Source organism: Monopterus albus, unplaced genomic scaffold (assembly GCF_001952655.1).
Source record: "Monopterus albus unplaced genomic scaffold, M_albus_1.0 scaffold82.1, whole genome shotgun sequence".
Lineage (NCBI taxonomy): Eukaryota > Metazoa > Chordata > Actinopteri > Synbranchiformes > Synbranchidae > Monopterus > Monopterus albus.
The window spans coordinates 1,301,577-1,320,455 of NW_018127962.1; the positions used below are offsets into that span (position 1 = coordinate 1,301,577).

General features: G+C 40.3%; 1 protein-coding gene across 1 annotated transcript in view; it reads left to right on the plus strand.

Moving 5' to 3' along the window:
* Window positions 1–407: 407 nt before the first annotated feature.
* The window catches only part of yrk (Yes-related kinase), a 19,043-nt gene continuing 571 nt past the window's right edge, over window positions 408–18,879 (plus strand). Inside the window, exons 1-13 of the mRNA XM_020606845.1 lie at window positions 408–540; window positions 7,347–7,389; window positions 8,324–8,440; window positions 8,650–8,907; window positions 10,648–10,750; window positions 11,444–11,542; window positions 11,714–11,817; window positions 11,992–12,141; window positions 13,707–13,871; window positions 15,301–15,480; window positions 17,749–17,825; window positions 17,900–18,053; window positions 18,256–18,387. Of these exons, the coding sequence (XP_020462501.1) occupies window positions 8,673–8,907; window positions 10,648–10,750; window positions 11,444–11,542; window positions 11,714–11,817; window positions 11,992–12,141; window positions 13,707–13,871; window positions 15,301–15,480; window positions 17,749–17,825; window positions 17,900–18,053; window positions 18,256–18,387 (1,399 nt within the window). The 5' untranslated portion in view covers window positions 408–540; window positions 7,347–7,389; window positions 8,324–8,440; window positions 8,650–8,672. The remainder of the gene's footprint in view (window positions 541–7,346; window positions 7,390–8,323; window positions 8,441–8,649; window positions 8,908–10,647; window positions 10,751–11,443; window positions 11,543–11,713; window positions 11,818–11,991; window positions 12,142–13,706; window positions 13,872–15,300; window positions 15,481–17,748; window positions 17,826–17,899; window positions 18,054–18,255; window positions 18,388–18,879) is intronic.

Here is an 18,879-nt window from a genome sequence, read left to right on the forward strand (position 1 = left end):
CCCCCGCTTGCCTCAGGTTCCCAGGGTTGCACATGCTGAGACCCACAATCGCCTTAAAGTCAGTGGTTTGCCCGCTTAAGTCGAGAACGTTTACATCAAACTAGTTCAACCTATTTTATCTGTGTATCCTGGCGTGTGCGACTATTTTAAATTAGGCTACATCAGTTCAAAAATTAGAACAAATTTCACACTGGAAACTACGCTCTGATGATATAACCTATAGGGTAAGCCCTTGTGTGGTTTACCCAGTTTCTATGAATACTACTAATACTACTAATAATAATAATAATAATAATAGCCTAATCAAAAGATTTCTTCCTGCTGTCCGCTGCACGCGCGTGCTCCTCTGGGGTGGACCTCAAACGCGTCAGGTCCTCGTTCGTTCCTTCCGGACGAGGCGCGCCTCATCTCTTCGTTCACTTGCGCAACGCTGCAGTAGCGCGCGCGGCTTTTCTCTGTGCTCCTCCGCTAGCCACCGGACACCGGTCTCCGTGCGACTGATTCCAGGATTCCCCGGGATAACGACGACATTTGTGTCCGGTATGTCTCCTGTGGTTGAGATAAACTGTGCGTTGAATATTAATGACATTAACTACTGGTTTATTTAGGAATGTCTCTGGAAACAAGATGCATGAAATATACAGAGGTAGTTTTCTTACATATCCGACTACATATGGCGTTTTATGTTACTGTAACTGTTCTGTATGGGTGGAGGAAGTCGCCTGTAGTTCACAAAGGGCTATAAATGCAATTTAAGTAAAAGAAGACCACTCAAAACGTAGATCAGTATTTTCAGCAGCCTACCACCACACTTCTCTGTATTAAAAAAAAAATTAAATAATATCCGTTGGTGTCACTGAAAATTGGGTAAGGTTGGAGTGTTTATTCTTAGATAAAAGGAAGTTTGGCCTGTTTGTGAGAAGTTGTTTCGCTGCCAGTACTTCACTCTTTTACACCATATTTGGAACTCAAACTGCCAATATTGCAGTACTGAAAGAGGGGAATTTACCAGAGACTAGTGACAAGTCCTTCCAAGTTGGATCCTTTTCTATCAAAGAGTTGTTCGTTGAACATAAGACAAACTAGGTTTAATAGTGGAGCATTTCAACCAATACATATTATAATAGCATCTGGATCTGTGCATTATCTGTGATCAGCTGGACATTTATGTAAGTGCGTTGCACATTTAACCAATTCTCAGAATGGGCATTTAGGCTTTGCAGTGTCAGACTATATACAGTACATTTTATTAAAAAAGAAACATTCCTTTAGTAAATGACCGTGATTTATTTGGTAACACGCCTACAGGAAACCACCTTGAGGAAAAAGGAGGGCTGCTTGTTTCCTTAACTTTTTCATCTGTCTGACTTGTTTCTGTGAGCTCAGAGTGTGGTGTGATTGGTGCAGGTGTTTATTCCTTCTTAAAGATGGGCTGCATTATCACACAGCCATCTTTTGTAACCGACACAAATCTCTTGTTTCACAACACTAAAATGTCTCTGTGTGAAGGTGTTATTGTGGAATTTTGAGGGTCGGATGGGGAAAAACGCAATTAGGCTGTCCAAGGCAGGACTTCATCACATCCCGTTTCTTTACGAGGTCAGTTCCTGTCGTTAGTCTCGGGGTTCGACAGGAAGGAAGGAGGCGTGGATATGTTTTTAGTGCAGGGTTAGAAATGGACGCTACCATCGTCATGTTGCTTTCCCACCAAGCAGCTGAAGGCAGTTGAGTCCAAGATAAGTTGTAAACCTACTGCTAGGCCTCAGCACCCATGGACACCCCTGGGTGTCAGCTGAATGTCCTGTGCCAGTGAGGATGAGCCCTCAATAGATGACAAAATCAGACTGTTTAACCTCAGTACTTTCATATATTCCTTCCAAAAAGTCGTCTCAGTCCTCTGTATCTGGAGGATGTGATGACTTCATGTGGAAACAGGACGTCCCGATGACCGAGACACCTTACTTTTCCATTCGCCCCCCTGGTCCCCCCTCCTAGTTCTGTCTCCTTTCTGTTAAGAGTGTGTGTATGTGCTATCCGTGTGAGGGTTCGGTGACAGCCTGCTTCCCATTGTCCTATCGTTCCTGCCCCTCTCACACTCTGCATCCTGTAGGGCTTCCTGCCACAGAGTCAGAGAGAGAGAGAGAGGTAAGAGGAGCTGGAGAAAAGAGGAGGAGGGGGATTGGAGAAAGTCTGAGCAGACCACAGAGGTGGTGTAAAAACATACTGAAACTACAAAAGTGAACAAATGTGTGTGTTGCCCTGTGCTCCTGTGGTGAGTTCCAACTGGGAGCAGCTTATCTGCAGTACACTGTACAGGAAAGGGTGTGTCTTTTGGATTTCGGTGTTTGTCAGTGTGACGATGCAGGGAGTTGTTATTGTGATTTTATTAATGTGCACAGAATACATGCTAATGTTTTGTAGGTCAGAATTTATTTATTCCCGTATTGTTCAGAATGTACAATTTACTTTGTATAATATAATACAAATGATTTATTTACAAATAAATAATATTTTGCATACGAAACATGCTTATGGAATATGATTCAGTGCTTGCTGGCTAATGCATCAGTTATACTGATCCAGTAATGTAATGACAGTGAAAGCAGCAATTTGGCATACTGAGCACTTTTACTTATGGTACTTTAAATGTAATTTGCTGCTTAATACTTCTATGCTTTTACTGATTTTTAAAAAAAGTATAGTACTGCTTTTTTTCTTTCTGAGTGCTTCTTCTCTCACTGCTGGTTTGTGAGAGGCTTTCTTAAAGGGTCAGTTCATTAAATTGCAAAAAAACAAACAAACATACGTATAGCACTATACAGATAATTTTGACTTGATCTGCCTATGTTTTGTTATTTGTAGACTTCTCCACCCCTTTACTATACAGGTGAATTTAAATGAATTGAGATGCCCACAGCAGTCAGAGAAAACTAAATTCATCAGCAGTGTCCATTTTCCTCTGGAAGATTCTATCTTACTGAACCATTTTCTTAGGTACAGCAAGTATTTTCACTGAAAACAGTTTCTTTGATTACAAAATGTAATTATACTCCATTGTACAGGGCTGGAGGCAGATATTTCAAAACCTTGAGGTGGAAAAATTGCATACATGTCATCATACCATTAAGTAAGAACATCTTTTTTTTTTTTAAAGTGGGTGAAATAAGCCTTGAAAAGTGTCACGAGCATGAACACTAATTTAATATTTATATTTTAGTTTGTGCTATGAGAGGGCCTGTTGTTGCAGTCAGATGCATCACAAAGCAGTACCACAGAGATGACAGCTTCTGTTTCACACGGTATTTCTTCTTTGAATTTACCAGCTGTCATAAAATAACCCCTGCCCTGACAGTCATCAGCCAGTCAGTGAGGTGCAGTTTCATTATGAAACAGTCTAATAGAGGAAATGCTAGTGTCTGTGAAGGTGCTATAACTGGAAAGGTTTTGTTTAATAAAAAGAGACAGACTTTAATAACAGCTGCATCATGGAGAAACAATTAGTGTCAGAGGACCACCTTTTTTAATGCAAAACTGAATTGTAAAATTAATTATTTTAAACCTACATTATTAAAATTTAGAGTAATTTTTTTTACTGCTAAACTTTTCCAAAACCAACCACCGTGTGTGTTTATTTGCTTTACATACAGTACTGCACCTTTTTTTGTTTCTTGGTTGCAAGAGGCAAAGAGGAACTTGCACTTTTCGTAAATTACTCTGGTGTGATCACTTTTGCAGGACCTGAACAGAGTACCTTTACACACACACATCTTAAAAACAGGCAGCGTGCTAGTTTGACTGTGCAAGCCCTACTTTACCAACTATTATTATCTCCATCATGCACCCACACACTCACATATACACACGCTTTGCTCTAGTAAATCTGCTTTTGCGTAATAAAGCAAATTGTTATCATAAAACACATGAAACAAGTTATATACCAGTATGTAGGTTCCGGTTGCATATCTTGGATGTGTGCATACTCAAAAAGCCTTTGTCTGGTATGTTGTGTGTTGTGCTGCACATATAACTTCAGAGATGAATAATGCCTTGTTTTCACAACCATGTTCCCTTTTTATATAAGCACCTTGGGTCAACTGTATTGTTAGGTGCTATTTACGAATTATCATAGCTTCTGTGTGCAGAGAAGAAGACAGATGAGAACAAGTAAATTCAGTCGACAGGAACCCAACAGAGAACAATGACTACATGGCTGCCTTGTAAACATTCTGTGTGTGTGTGTGTGTGTGTGTGTGTGTGTGTGTGTGTGTGCCAGTCTGGTCTGAGGTCAGCTGTTTTAGAATTCTTAGAATAGTCAGAAAAGAAGAGATGAGATAAAGATGAAAGGGCAGAAGCCTCCTTTATGCCCTCTATGACTTCTCCTATATACTGTACGCTTTATCAGACAACGAAACAAATCAGCAGTTAAAGGGTGGATAGAGAGATTATGAAAGGTTATTGTTTGGGGGGTGTGGACCAGGAGTAAAGAAAAACAGCAAGTCAGAGGAAGATGTGTGCATTTGTGCCACTGCAGGTGCTTGGTATACTCGCAAGAAAAAGTAATAGCACAGTTTGAAATGTCCTGGTTTTCTGCATAAATTCGCCATGATCTTCACCACAGTCACAAATATTAACAAACTATATTTCTGAGCTGATAAAACACAGCCAGCTGTTTCAAACACTTTTGGCAGCAATAACCTCAAGCAAGTACTTCATGTAGCTGTGGATTAGACCTGCACAAAGTTCAGGAGGAATTTTGGACAATTCTTCCTGACAGAACAGCTTCAGCTCAGCCATATTCTTAGCACGTCTGGAGTGAACAGCTCTCTTGAGGTCATTCCACAGCATCTCTATTGGGTTGAGGTCTGGGCTCTGACTGGGCCACTCCAGAAGGAGGATTTTGTGTCTCCGAAGCCCTTCTGTAGTCGATTTACTTTGCTGTTTAGAGTTGTTGTCCTGCTGCATCACCCACCTTGTTCTGATCTTCAGCTTGTAGCCACCCTGACATTATCCTGTAGAATACTTTGTTAACCTTGGGAATTCATTTTCCCCTCCACAATGGTAAGCAGTCCAGATCCAGAGGCATCAAAGCAGCCCCACATCATGATGCTCTGTCCACCATACTTCACTGTTGGGATGAAGGTTTCATGTTGGTATGCAGTTCTCTTTTTACGCCATACAGTGTATATAGTACCGTGTGTTCTTCCCAAACAATTCTACCTTCGTTTCATCTGTCCACAGGACATTTTCCCAGTAGTGCTGTGGAGTGTCAAGGTGGTCTTTGGCAAACTTCAGGCCTGCTGCAATGCTGTGCTTGGAGAGCAATGGCTTCCACCATGGTGTCCTGCTGTGGATACCATGCCTGTTCAGTATTTTGCATGTGGTTGACTCATGAACAGAGATGTTAACCAGCTCCTATGGATCCTTCAAGTCTTTAGCTATTACTCTAGGGGTCTTTTTACCTCACTGAACATTCTGTGTTATTGCATTTGGAGTGATCTTGGCTGGGCGCCCACTTCTGTGGAGAGTAGCCACAGTACCAGATTGTCTCCATTTGTAGACAGTATGTCAAACTGTGGACTGATGAGTATCTGAAGTCTTTGAGAGGACTCTGTAAACGTTTCCAGCTACATGCAAATCAAAAGCTCTTGATTGTAGGCCTTCTGAGAGGCCGATGCTGCTTGTGAATAGCACACTGACACTGTTTTGAGTGTTTTTATAAGTCAGAGTAGTTCTGTTCTCCATTCTTGTTTCATTGTTTGGACTCCAGGTTTGCTAACACCTGACTCCAGCTGATGTTTAGTGACATCAGAAGCCAAGTGTTGCCTTTACTTTTCCCACCATCACTTTACATGCTAAATGGGTGTGCTCAGTCAAGACATGAAAGAATATGACTGTGTTTTATCAGCTTAGAAATATTGTGTTTGTTGATATTTGTGACTTTGGTGAAGATCAGATCACATTTCATGACCAATGTATGCAGAAAACTAGGAAACTGCAAACAGCACCATTATTTTTTCTTGTGACTCTATGTGTGTGTATATGGATATTGCCGTCAGTTTCCAGGAAAAGGGGGGAGCCATCAGAGGAGTGGACAGGAAACTAGCAGTGCTAACTTCCTGTTACTCTCCTGATGGCTGATCTGATAGTGGGTAAGTGTATGTGTGTGTGTGCAAATTTTTGCATATTTTGCTCTGAGAGAGCACCAGATTCTTTCAGATAAGACTAGTGATACTGTAGCTTCTGTTTCTTTAAAGACTGAGTGGAATTTGTGGTGCAGATGGGACAAACCTGCCACAGTTCACTGGGAGTACTGGTATTTTTTTTTAATCATAATTACCATTAATTAGTTTAGTTATTTATACCTCACTGCTTTAACTTGTAGTGCTCTTCCTGTGTGTGTGTGTCTTCCCTCACATTCCTTGGTAGGTGGGGAGGTTGCAGCCTGGAGATTAGTCAGCTTGAAAGGTTGCCAGTGTGAATCCCAAGGCCACTCTTAGAAACACCTCTCAACATAACACCAAACAAAATGGCCATAAAGTTGAACAACCCTCTAAAAGTTCCAACTAAGCTGAACATTATAACCTACATGAAGGTAGGAATTATTGCAGGACTGTAGAGTTTTGGCAAGGTGGACCTTATAAACTGGCAAATAAATGTGAGTGCTGCTCTGCAGAAAGCCCTTGAACAAAGCATTTTGCCGTAGATAAACAGGTTTTCCTAAAGGAATATTGCTGAAAATACAACCGCTCATGGTCTCATGTGGATGATTATATGCAGGTGTCTTTGCACACAGTGTAAGTGGTGCACAGCCTTCTCTGTATGTTATTTTAGTTCCTCTTGTTTTCACCCGCTTTTTGCTTTGTCAACACACGTCCTATTGAAACAATGTGGCCCTCGAATAACTGGAAGTCATGATTAAAAGTGTGCAAATCAACGCAATGTTCTTTATGAAACACATCTCACACTGTCAGTGACTGTAAATTTGTGTCAGTTATCCCGTCTGATGACATTTACAAGTCTATCTCACCGCAAACCCAGATACCTACACACATGCATGTTAAAACTCTCAGACACACAGCTGTTGACCAAAGAGAATGCCTGAGTACCCCCTCTTGAAACTTCACGACAAAAAGGGAAGTGGCTAACCACACATCTCTTTGTCTCTCCTTATCATGAGCTGTCTCTGTATTCTTTTTTTTTTTCTAACTTCTCTGTCTCCACACGTCTCCCCTCATGCATCTCTTTATTCATGCTTTACTGCTCTTGAGCCTTTCTCACACATACTCCACTACCTTTTCCCTCTGTGGTTCTCTGCCAAAAAAAAATCTTTCCCTCCTTTTTTCCAGTGGCAATGGTGATTGACAGATAATTGACAGAGGAAGACATCAGGTAAGGAAAAAGTTAACTTCTCCTTTCCATTTTATCCCCGCCCTTTATTTTGCCTTCTCCTCTAGCTTCAGGGAAGTTAAAGTTCTATTTAAAGTTTAATACTTTTCTCTTTGTAGTTCTCTTTAGTGTGACATGCATCATGATAACCCCTGTATGTTAGTGTATGTTGCTTTCACTTTCTACCAGTTTGTCTTCAAGTTTCACTCATGACAGGAATTGGGGGAAATTAATTACTTACAGTAACACTAAAACTGCCATCTTATTTCTATTTTATGTTGTGATAATCCATTACCAAAGCCATGATACCACTGCCTCCACTGCGTTGAATATGAAGTCTGTTTTTAAGTCAAGTCAAGTCAAGATTTTTATTTGCCATTTATGCATAAACAGACAGTCTAGGCATATAGGAACCCTTGTGCAGCTTTCCGTTTTCAGTCAGGTAAGGTGTCAAAAGCCAGAAAGAACACTTAGTCATAAAATAAAAAAAAGTTACATAAAGGCAACAAAGCATTAAAACCTCAATAGACAAAAATAGGGTAATAATATTTTCCCCAGTGAACTTCAAACATCACACTTAGTAATTCACATGGTGGAGTTGGATATGTCATTATGCTTGGTGAGGTAGTGAGGGGTTATAACATACTAAAACACAATTTATATTCAGGCCTGTTTCCATTGCTTGGTAGAGAATGCCCTGCTATTACTCAGGTCCCCCAAGAGAAAACTGTTGATGAGATGCTCTTACAAACATACCTTGTGGAACATTTCTGTATTATTATTGCACATGTCTAGTAAGGGGTTATTGCACGTATATACTCACATTTCTCACATTTTCATATTTGCCATCAGTCTTACTGTGGCAGGGAAAAAGCTGTTGTAAAGTCTAGTTCTGTGTGTGATGATACTGTCTGCCCTGCTGTGTCTGAGGCTGTAGGTGCAGTTTTTGTGTCTGAGCAGAGAGAGAGCTGGGTGGCGTGGGTCTCTGAATATGTTCTCCACCCTTCTATGGAGGTGAATTATTAAATTGTTGGAGGATCCCTTTAAAAAACAGGTAATTTTTAATCATTTTTATTGCAAACAAACAATTGTGGTTATCTCTATAAAAAGCACAGTGTTGCTATGAATTATTATCCAGATTTCAGGTTAAGAAAAGCCTTTTGTGAGCTGCATACAGTGTCAGTCACCAGTGTATAGCATCAAGCAGCAAAACACAGAAGTACAATCGTGGATAAGTGGCATCTCTTACTGCTCCTTTTACAGACGTCCTGTCCGTGCTGGTTATTATGGGGTGTGCCTGGTGCAAGCAGAAGAAGTCCACCAAAACAGTAGCAGCAATATCAGCAGCATCAGATGTTACAGATCTGTCTCCTAGCAACACAGATGGAGGGGTGTCCACGGCCTTGACTCAGGGCCGTTACTGTATCGACCCTACTCAGATCATCCCAGACTTCAACAAGGGCTTCTGTAGCCCCATGTTCCCCAGTACCAACGCACAACAAAGGCCTGGAGGCATAACAAGTACGACTGTGTGTGTCTGTGTACGTGTGAGGCCACTGTAAAATGGTGTTACAATATTGCTTAGATTCTAGATGTTGAAAATCAGTATACCAATTAAGAAGTGCAGTTTGCTATCTAGTACTTCTTTAACATTTGTCTCTGCCATTTGTGCTTTTTTATGTGTTGTAAAGTTTTTCGAAATGTGTATGACTGTGGCTAAAAAGTACAACAAAGCTCACTGTAGATCTGATGCAGTATGCTATGATGTTATCATAAAATTACGCTGTTCTTTTTTCTGCACTGCAGAAAGTTCAAACTCAGTAAGATGAAATTTCTTAAAACAAAGTAATAGGTGCCTGCTTTTGTCTAAGGCAATGTTTCTTCTTACCAGGCAGCTTCTGCGTCAGATAATTTCATTTGTTTTAAGTTGTTTTTGCCGTTAAATATCTTAATAAGATATTAATGCTTGTCTCTGAGATTTTAATACTGGTTCTGAGTAACTTAGTGCTTGATATTAGAACTGATGTTTGATCAACACTGACAAGTACAAAACTGCTTTGTGTCAGATAAATGTACTTGTTTTTAGTCTAATTGCACTAAGACTAAGACTAGACATTTGACATATCTCTAAAAGTCCTGGCAAGTGAAATTTTCCTGTTCTATTGGCAGATAATGTTGCTTATCTTAAGTGATACAGTATTTCTTATATTTTATTACTTTTGTTTGTTTGTTTTTGAGAGCTGAGTTTTTGCACTCTTCGCCCCTCAACAAAACAAAACATAAGAACATGTACAAAGCAAATAAATCTTAATGTTGTTTTTCAGTGTAAAGCACTGTGCCAAAATGTTTACAGCCATTCAACTGTAATTTCTTCTTTTTTAAGTTTATGAAAGGGGAAAAATCATCTTATTCCATGCTGCCTGACAGTATAACACATATTTTCATTGATCTTGTTCTACTGAAGGTGTCCAAATCTAAGACAATTACTGGATGAGTTTCATTAAATGGAAATATATAGATGTTGTGCACCATTTTATGTCAGTTTTCTTCAAAATTAATTTGCAGATATTTAGCATATTTGGAAACTTTGGGATCTGCACAAGATTTCAAAATAAATTTGTGCGTAGTGGGGCAAGCCCCGGCCAACCTTGGGCCTTTCTGTGTGGAGTTTGCATGTTCTCCCTGTGCCTGTGTGGGTTCTCTACGGGTACTCCGGCTTCTTCCCAAAGACATGAAGTCTAGGTTGATTGGCAACTTTAAATTGCCCATAAGAGTGAATGGTTGTCTGTAATTACATGTCAGGCCTGTGATAGATTGGTGACCTGTCCAGGGTGTACCCCGCCTCTCGCTCAATGTCAGCTGGGATTGGCTCCAGCCCCCCCGTCATCCTGTTCAGGAATAAGCGGTATGGATGGAGTTGTGTGTCTGGCTGCATGACCTTGTAATGACAGACCAGAACCTTGTAAAGAGTTAAAACTGTTAAAAACAAACAAAACTAAATGACTACTAGAGTGTAGAACTGGAAACTGATCTTTCCTTCTTGTCACCTGTGTGTGTGTTCCTAAATGACTACTAGAGTTCAGCGGAATGGACTAGAGTGTAGAACTGGAAACTGATCCTTCCTTCTTGTCACCTGTGTGTGTGTTCCTAAATGACTACTAGAGTTCAGCGGAAGGGACTGGAGTGTAGAACTGGAAACTGATCCTTCCTTCTTGTCACCTGTGTGTGTTCCTGGGTGTGTTTGTGTGAACATGTATGCAGGTGGTGGAGTCACGCTCTTTATAGCTCTGTATGACTACGACGCTCGCACTGAAGATGACCTTACCTTCCAGAAAGGAGAAAAATTCCAAATCATCAACAACACGTGAGTACAAGCACAGCTGTATTTTAGTCACAGTTTGCTTTTCTTTTAGTAAAAAGCTGCCCTTATAAATAGATATTACCAGTGATCAGAGTTAAATGATAACAGTTATAATTCCCAAAAGGTGACTCTTTTTGTTTCCATACATAAAATGCCACAAGCTGCAGTGAAATGCCATCCATTAACCCTGTGAGCTGTCAGACATCTTCACTGTTGCTAGCGATGCTGACAAGCTTGTCTTGAAAATGGTTCTTGTTCTGTTCTAGAAATCAAAAATAACTATGTAAATTTAGGTTTGTGGCTAGCTGAAGGTCTCCAGTGACCTATTTGCTTTTTATCTTTGCTCTCATCTTGACACCTTTTATTCTTCATTTTAGTTTTACATAGATAATGGTCTGCTTTGAAAAAAAAAGCGTTATTTTACATCACATCATATCTATCCTCTGCATTTCACACCTAAACCTTACAACTTTTACACATTTTGCTCTTAAGAAGGATTAAATAAGGAATGACGTGTGTGAACCATGGATTAACGGCAAAGTTAAACCATTATAATGCAGTTTACAGCCACAGTTATTTTTAAATCAATAATTCCCGAAATCTTAATGTAGGGTGTAGTGAAAAGAAACAAAGCATTTGTGTGAACTCATGTTTCATCTCTACAAACAAACTGATGTTTTGTGTGTAATTTGACAGAGAGGGCGACTGGTGGGAGGCTCGATCTTTGGACACCGGCAACTCAGGTTATATCCCCTCCAACTACGTAGCTCCTGTGGACTCCATACAGGCCGAGGAGTAAGCACACCCACACAGAGTAGTGGAAGCTAATATATACTGCATTTTAAGTATTGATACTTTAGTTTCTGTTGACAAATTTGATCAACAAATGACTTTAATCTGCGGGCAGAGGTTGCATGAAGAAAGGCTCTTGCCCCAGTGACCCGTGTGTTGTTGTCATGGTGACAGGTGGTATTTTGGCAAGATGGGGAGAAAGGATGCAGAGAGACAGCTGCTGGGCCACAGCAACCAGAGAGGGACTTTCCTCATCCGAGAGAGTGAGACCACCAAGGGTGAGAACACCACGCAACAACCCACATACCTTCTCTTTTAATATGGGCTTTCTGGACTAAATATATAATAAAGTTCAAATGTCTTCTCTTTTTGTCTCGCACATCAACCTCACTCAACGCTACAACTTTCTGTCCTTTCACCCCTCATCCCCCTTCTCCACCAACTCTTTACAGGTGCTTACTCTCTGTCTATCCGTGACTGGGATGATACCAAAGGAGACCACGTTAAGCATTATAAGATCCGCAAACTGGACAACGGTGGCTACTACATCACCACGAGGTCACAGTTTGACACTGTGCAGCAGCTGGTAGAGCACTACACAGGTAAAATGCATAAATGGACACACAAGATCATTGATTCATCCTCTTTTCTTGTACCTTTTCTTCAGAAAGAGGAAATGTTTTAAGTTATGCAGATTTTCACCAAATTTCTGTTTCTACCTGATTTATACAGAAATTACAGTTTTAGCAGTTGTGTAAAATAACTACAGTTAAACCTTGGATTGCGAGTAACTTGGTCTGCAAGTTTTTTTTTTTTATAAATTTTAATTTGATAAATGAGTGATTTCTTTGCAATACGAGTAGTACATACGCTGTCTGCTGAGCATCAGGTCACAACTGAGCCGATGGTTCTCTCTCTTTCTCGCTGCGGGATAGTGAGTACAGTAATCGTCTCCCGGTCTCACTCATATAGTCATTTGTCCTGCAACAATGGACCTGATGAAGAAGAAGAAAAAGGTTGAAAAAGAAGGCGGTAAGAAGAAGTAGATGATTACGGTGGAAGTTAAAAAGAAAATTGTCCAGAAGTGTGAGCGATCAATCTGTTTAACGATAATGCAGTGGCACATTTCCACCAAATCCTCAAAAGGAAGTGAAAGTGTCATTGGATAGGTTCCTTCTTACAGCTGCACAAAAAAATATATATATATATTAGCAAGCCAACAGATAGCAGATAGCTCCTCCCTCTCGTCTCCCTCATGCCACCCACGATTCTCTTCAGAGGTCAAATTTAGGTTGCAGTACTGTTATCATTTTTTTATGAATAAGTGGTTGTGGAATGAATCATCTGTGTTTCCATTATTTCTTATGGGGAAATTTACTTTGATATATGAGTACTTTGGATTACGAGCACGTTGCCGGAACAAACTATACTCACAATCCAAGGTTCCACTGTACATCAACTCAGGAAATGTACATAGATATACAGATTTGTGGTGTTTGTTCTACTTTATACTTTTACTCCACTACACTTATCAACATCTGATGTTGCTTTGCAGATTTATCTTAAAAAAAGTATTATGATAAGCTTACAAAATATCATATGTTGTTATAAATGAAAATATAAATAACTGTTAGGCCTTGGACTTTCACTTTTGCTTTAAGTACATTTTGCTGATACTAGGTCTGCACTTCTACTTAATATTCTGAATTCAGAATTCTTGATGTGATGGAGTATTTTTACATTGACTTTTAACTACTTTTACTTTAATTAGAGATTGAATACTTGGTCCAGCCCCCATAACTATTATAAGTTTGTGTAAAAAGCAGGCTTTCACGTCCTTCACTTCCTCTGGCCTCTGTGTGTTTAAATCTGCCCTCTAGTGGCTTGTGATGATATAGCAAACTATCTGCACTGTGTGCACTTTTGGCCACAATCTTAAAAAGCAGTTGAAAGATTTGGCCACATATATGATTGGCTTGTTGTGCCAGTGTGTATTTCTTTTCCTTCTATGTGTATGTATTTGCTATATCTTGTATCTTGTACTTGTGTGTTTATGCTGTTTATGTCAACCTGCCTCGTTCTTTCTTTATCCTTGCATTTGTTTTGTTTTCTTTTCCTCTTGCTCCCTTTTCTTCGCCTGTCTGTTTATCTCTCCTTGCTCTCTCAGAGAGAGCGGCGGGCCTGTGCTGCCGCTTGATTGGCAGCTGCAAGCGGGGCATGCCTAAGCTGGCCGACTTATCAGTGAAGACCAAGGATGTGTGGGAGATTCCCCGTGAATCCCTCCAGCTGATTAAGAAACTGGGCAATGGCCAGTTTGGAGAAGTCTGGATGGGTAGGAGTGGTGGGACTGTGTTTGTGGGGGAGAGGGGAGGTAACAGCGGCAGCACACCTGGATTTAAAAAAGTTAAACCAGCTACAGATATAAGTATTATACATGTACTTCATGGTTATGTTTAGTTTACACAAACATCAGTAAACAGTTCCAGGACACCTGCACCTTATAAACATACACTATAAAGCCCTGTATATTACTGTGTTGTTCACAGTGTTTATGACAATTATACCTGTAGCTTAGACCTTATAGACTTACTTTATCAACACACAAATGTAGTCCGGACTAGAGTTTGATTGAAAACTGCAGCAGTGAAACTGGTCTTTGAAAGATGCCTGTTTGTGAAAATGATTACACAGAGGCATCTGGTAATGAACAAAAATAGGACTGTGTTTTATATTCAGATGTGTAGCTGTTCCTCTCCTTCCCTGTTAATGCATGTGCATGTGTCATCATCTCACCCGTTTGTCACCCCCACCCATCTTTCTTCCATATTTCCACCATCACTACACCCTTTTGCATCCACTCCCCCCATGCTCCCACTCTTTCATTTCCTTTTCCTACATCTCCACCCTAACTCCTCCACAATTAGGCACTAATGATGGGCTGTGTTATTACCTGACCACGCCCTGTCCTACTGCCACCCCACTCACCATGGGCCTTGGCCGAGATGCCTGGGAGGTGTCCAGGGAAACACTTAACCTGCAAAAGAAGCTGGGACAAGGCTGCTTTGGGGACGTGTGGATGGGTGAGACTGATATTGCTAACTTCTGACACCCTCTACAAGCTTAGCTGGAACATTATCCTCCTTAGTGTCTGTTACTGTCCTGTAGCAAAAGATTGTTGTTAATGCCAAATATCTGGCTCTGGCTGGCCATTTTATTGTGAGTGTATGTAAGCAAAGTTGGTTTTTCCCAATAAACTGCATATTAGCCGGTATTCTCACAGGATGAGTTTGCAATTACACCTACAACCAATTTCTTGTCAAAGCTGTTATACAGTTTCTCTAACTAAATCCCAGTGTGTTGGGTCTCTGAGCTGTGCAGAGTTTCTTCCTGAAGACAGCCGAGCTCTGTGCCTGTCCATATAACTCAGGTGCTGCTGGTGTTGATGTAAGGCCAGTAAACTTCTTCCCCTCCCTCCTAACATTACTCTGTCACATGTCATGCATGCCCTCCAAAATAACAATCATCTGCATGCATCAGGAGTTTGACCATGTGTGTGTTCATTACAGCCTTCATATTGTGTGCCATGGTTTGCCATATTTGTATATGTATGTGTGGGTGTTTATATCCTCATACAGTATAAGTAGTACATCATGTGCAGCATATACAGCCATTCACTTGTCAGCATGCTAGAAAATTGGTGTGTAAGCTTGTGTGTGTGTGTGTTCTGTGTTTCCATTAACATCCCCTTGTCTTTATGCCAGGCATGTGGAACGGAACCACCAAGGTAGCGGTGAAGACTCTGAAGCCAGGAACTATGTCCCCCGAGGCCTTCCTGGAGGAGGCACAGATCATGAAGAGACTTCGCCATGACAAGCTGGTGCAGCTCTATGCCGTCGTGTCTGAGGAGCCCATCTACATTATCACCGAGTTCATGAGCCAAGGTATCAGGAGTAAACTGTGATGCCTGAGACATCAGGTAGACACAGGGTGAATTACTGCTGTTAGGTTAAAGCCTCATTGACTCTGAAAAGTGAGCTCCTTAGAAGTTGTACAAGGTTTTTTCCTTAAATAAATGTGTAGTTGATATAATGGCATTCAGGGTGCATTAAAATATGAATTCTGGTTATTGGTGGGCCAAATGGTAGTTTTGTTTTATTTAATTATGTGTAGTAGATCATGTGAAAATAAAGAATATTTTCAGAAATGTCAATAGTTTGTACTGAAATACAGTAAAAAGTTACAGAACCTGCACCAATATTATTAATTTGTTACTACGCCCTGCTTTAATGTTCAGACAAAATGGTACTTTTTTTTTTAGATATCCTGCTCAGTACCAGACAGTCAGGCAAATTAACAGGATCAAAAACAAGAACCTAAATAGTAAAGGCATTTACCTAACATGTTAAAAATGTGGCAGAGGGGGTGGTACATGGATCAGGGAGTCTTCAGCAATTAAAAATAAAAGGCCAAAGGTACCATACCTACCAGCTAGAAAAAACACTGAATTTCTACCACTCCCAGGAATTTTCATTCTTCCTCGAGGCAGGACCTTTGACCTCTTTGTGCAGATAATATACAGTGGGGCAAATAAGTATTTGATACACTGCCGATTTTTCAAGTTTTCCCACTTACAGAGAATGGACAGATCTGTAATTTTCATCGTAGGTACACCTAAACTGTGAGAGACAGAATCTACAAAAAAATTCCAGAAAATCACATTGTTAGATTTTTAAATAATTATTTCCATTTTATTGCATGAAAAAAGTATTTGATACAATAGAAAAATAGAACTTAATATTTGGTACTGAAACAGTTACAGAGGTCAGACGTTTCCTGTAGTTGTTGACCAGGTTTGCACACACTGCAGCAGGGATTTTGGCCCACTCCTCCACACAGATCTCCTCCATATCGTTCAGGTCTTGGGGCTGTCACTGGGCAACACAGAGTTTCAGCTTCCTCCATAGATTTTCTATTGGGTTCAGGTCTGGAGACTGGCTAGGCCACTCCAGGACCTTGGACCTTGAAATGCTTCTTATGGAGCCATTCCTTAGTTGCCCTGCCTGTGTGTTTGGGGTCATTGTCATGTTGGAAGACCCAGCCACGACCCATCTTCAATGCTCTTACTGAGGGAAGGAGGTTGTTGTCCAAAATCTCGTGATACATGGCCCCATCCATCCTCTTCTCAATACGGTGCAGTCGTCCTGTCCAGTGTGTGGACAGGTGTCTTTTATACAGGTAACAAGTTCAAACAGGTGCAATTAATACAGGCAATGAGTGGAGGATAGGAGGGCTTCTTAAAGACAAACTAACAGGTCTGTGAGAGCCAGAATTCTTCCTGGTTGGTAGGTGATCAAATACTTATGTCATGCAAAAAAAATGGAAATAAATTATTTAAAAATCTAACAATGTGATTTTCTGGAATTTTTTTGTAGATTCTGTCTCTCACAGTTGAGGTGTACCTACGATGAAAATTACAGAACTGTCCATTCTTTGTAAATGGGAAAACTTGAAAAATTGGCAGTGTATCAAATACTTATTTGCCCCACTGTATGTGCATATATGTGTTTGTACTGACGTGAACCCCCAGGCTCAGCAGGTAATGCACTGTGCTGCTCATGCCACTGGAGGCGGCTGCATGAAGTGGCGTATAGGCCTTCTTGTCCTTACAGTCGGCCTCAGCTCCACTGTCCACCAGTAACTTCACTACTTCCAGGTGACCTGAAACAGAGGAGAGAAAATGAGATGTTCTTGCTGGTTGGTAGGTGATCAAATACTTATTTCATGCAATAAAATGGAAATAAATTATTTAAAAATCTAACAATGTGATTTTCTGGAATTTTTTTGTAGATTCTGTCTCTCACAGTTGAGGTGTACCTATGATGAAAATTACAGATCTGTCCATTCTTTGTAAGTGGGAAAACTTGGAAAATCAGCAGTGTATCAAATACTTATTTGCCCCACTGTATTCTTCCAAAATTCACTTGAAGAAAGAGAGAGGCAAAAGTCAAAATTGAGGAGTGTTCATGTAAAAGAAACTAAAATATTTACTAAAATACATTACATTGCATGACTTTACAAGCAGCCGTCCAATAAGAATTCATATAAAAATACATCATGCATGCTCTGTGCCATACAGTGTTGTACATGGCAGCAGATGTGTGACGGCGGGCATACAGGGCATGTCATGATGCCACACTTTTTTTTTTCAGGGAGTTTGTTGGACTTCTTAAAAGATGGAGAGGGGCAGAGCCTGAAGCTGCCTCAGCTGGTGGACATGGCTGCACAGGTGAGTTAAAGACACAGACATACAGTAACAGGCAAAAAGTATCCAAGCTTGTTTTTGTCTGTTGTGTTTTACAGATTGCAGCTGGAATGGCGTACATTGAGAGGATGAATTACATCCATCGTGACCTGCGAGCAGCAAACATCCTAGTTGGAGACAATCTTGTGTGTAAGATTGCTGACTTTGGCCTGGCTAGGCTCATTGAGGACAATGAGTACACAGCTAGACAAGGTAATTGTTTATTTCAACTCATAAGTGTGTGTGCGTATATGTATACATACAGTATGTGGGTGTATGAGAGAGACAAGAGAAAGATACACTTGCACAATGTGATGATTAAAAGTGTCTGCCTCTGCCTCCATGCCTATATTTTTATACATAACTTCTCCTAATTATATGATTATTCATCTTCACTGTGTTGCTATGGTTTCAGGAGCGAAGTTCCCCATCAAGTGGACGGCTCCAGAAGCTGCGTTGTTTGGACGCTTTACCATCAAGTCAGATGTGTGGAGCTTTGGCATCCTACTAACTGAACTCATCACTAAGGGACGTGTGCCGTACCCAGGTACTGGAAGACTTCTATTTGTTTTGTATGTTTTAATGTATGTTGTTTTATTGCATGTTCTTAAGCATCAATCACAATATCTTCTTTCTTGCAAAATGTTATTGATAATTGCTCATTTTATCAAATAAAGATAATAATCAAAGATCACAACTTATGTTAGGTCAGAAGAATAATATCAGACAGATCAAATAACAGTAATAAATTCACCCTAATAAAATTAAATCCTAGAACAGATGACACTAATGATCAGGTCTGTTGCCAGTTTGTGGCTGTTTTAGAATTCAGTGAAGTTCTTTAAAGGCCTCATCTCTTTACACTGTGTTACGTTTCCCTTTAAAACTCAAAACATAAAGAGCCTAAGGGCTTTGATATTGAATGTGTTTAATAAATATATCATATATAGATGATTCCTGGTCTGTTATTTCTCTACTATTATTATTTTTTTCTACATTTTTTTTAATTCAGCTCTCTTTTTCTGAACCCTCACCCTCT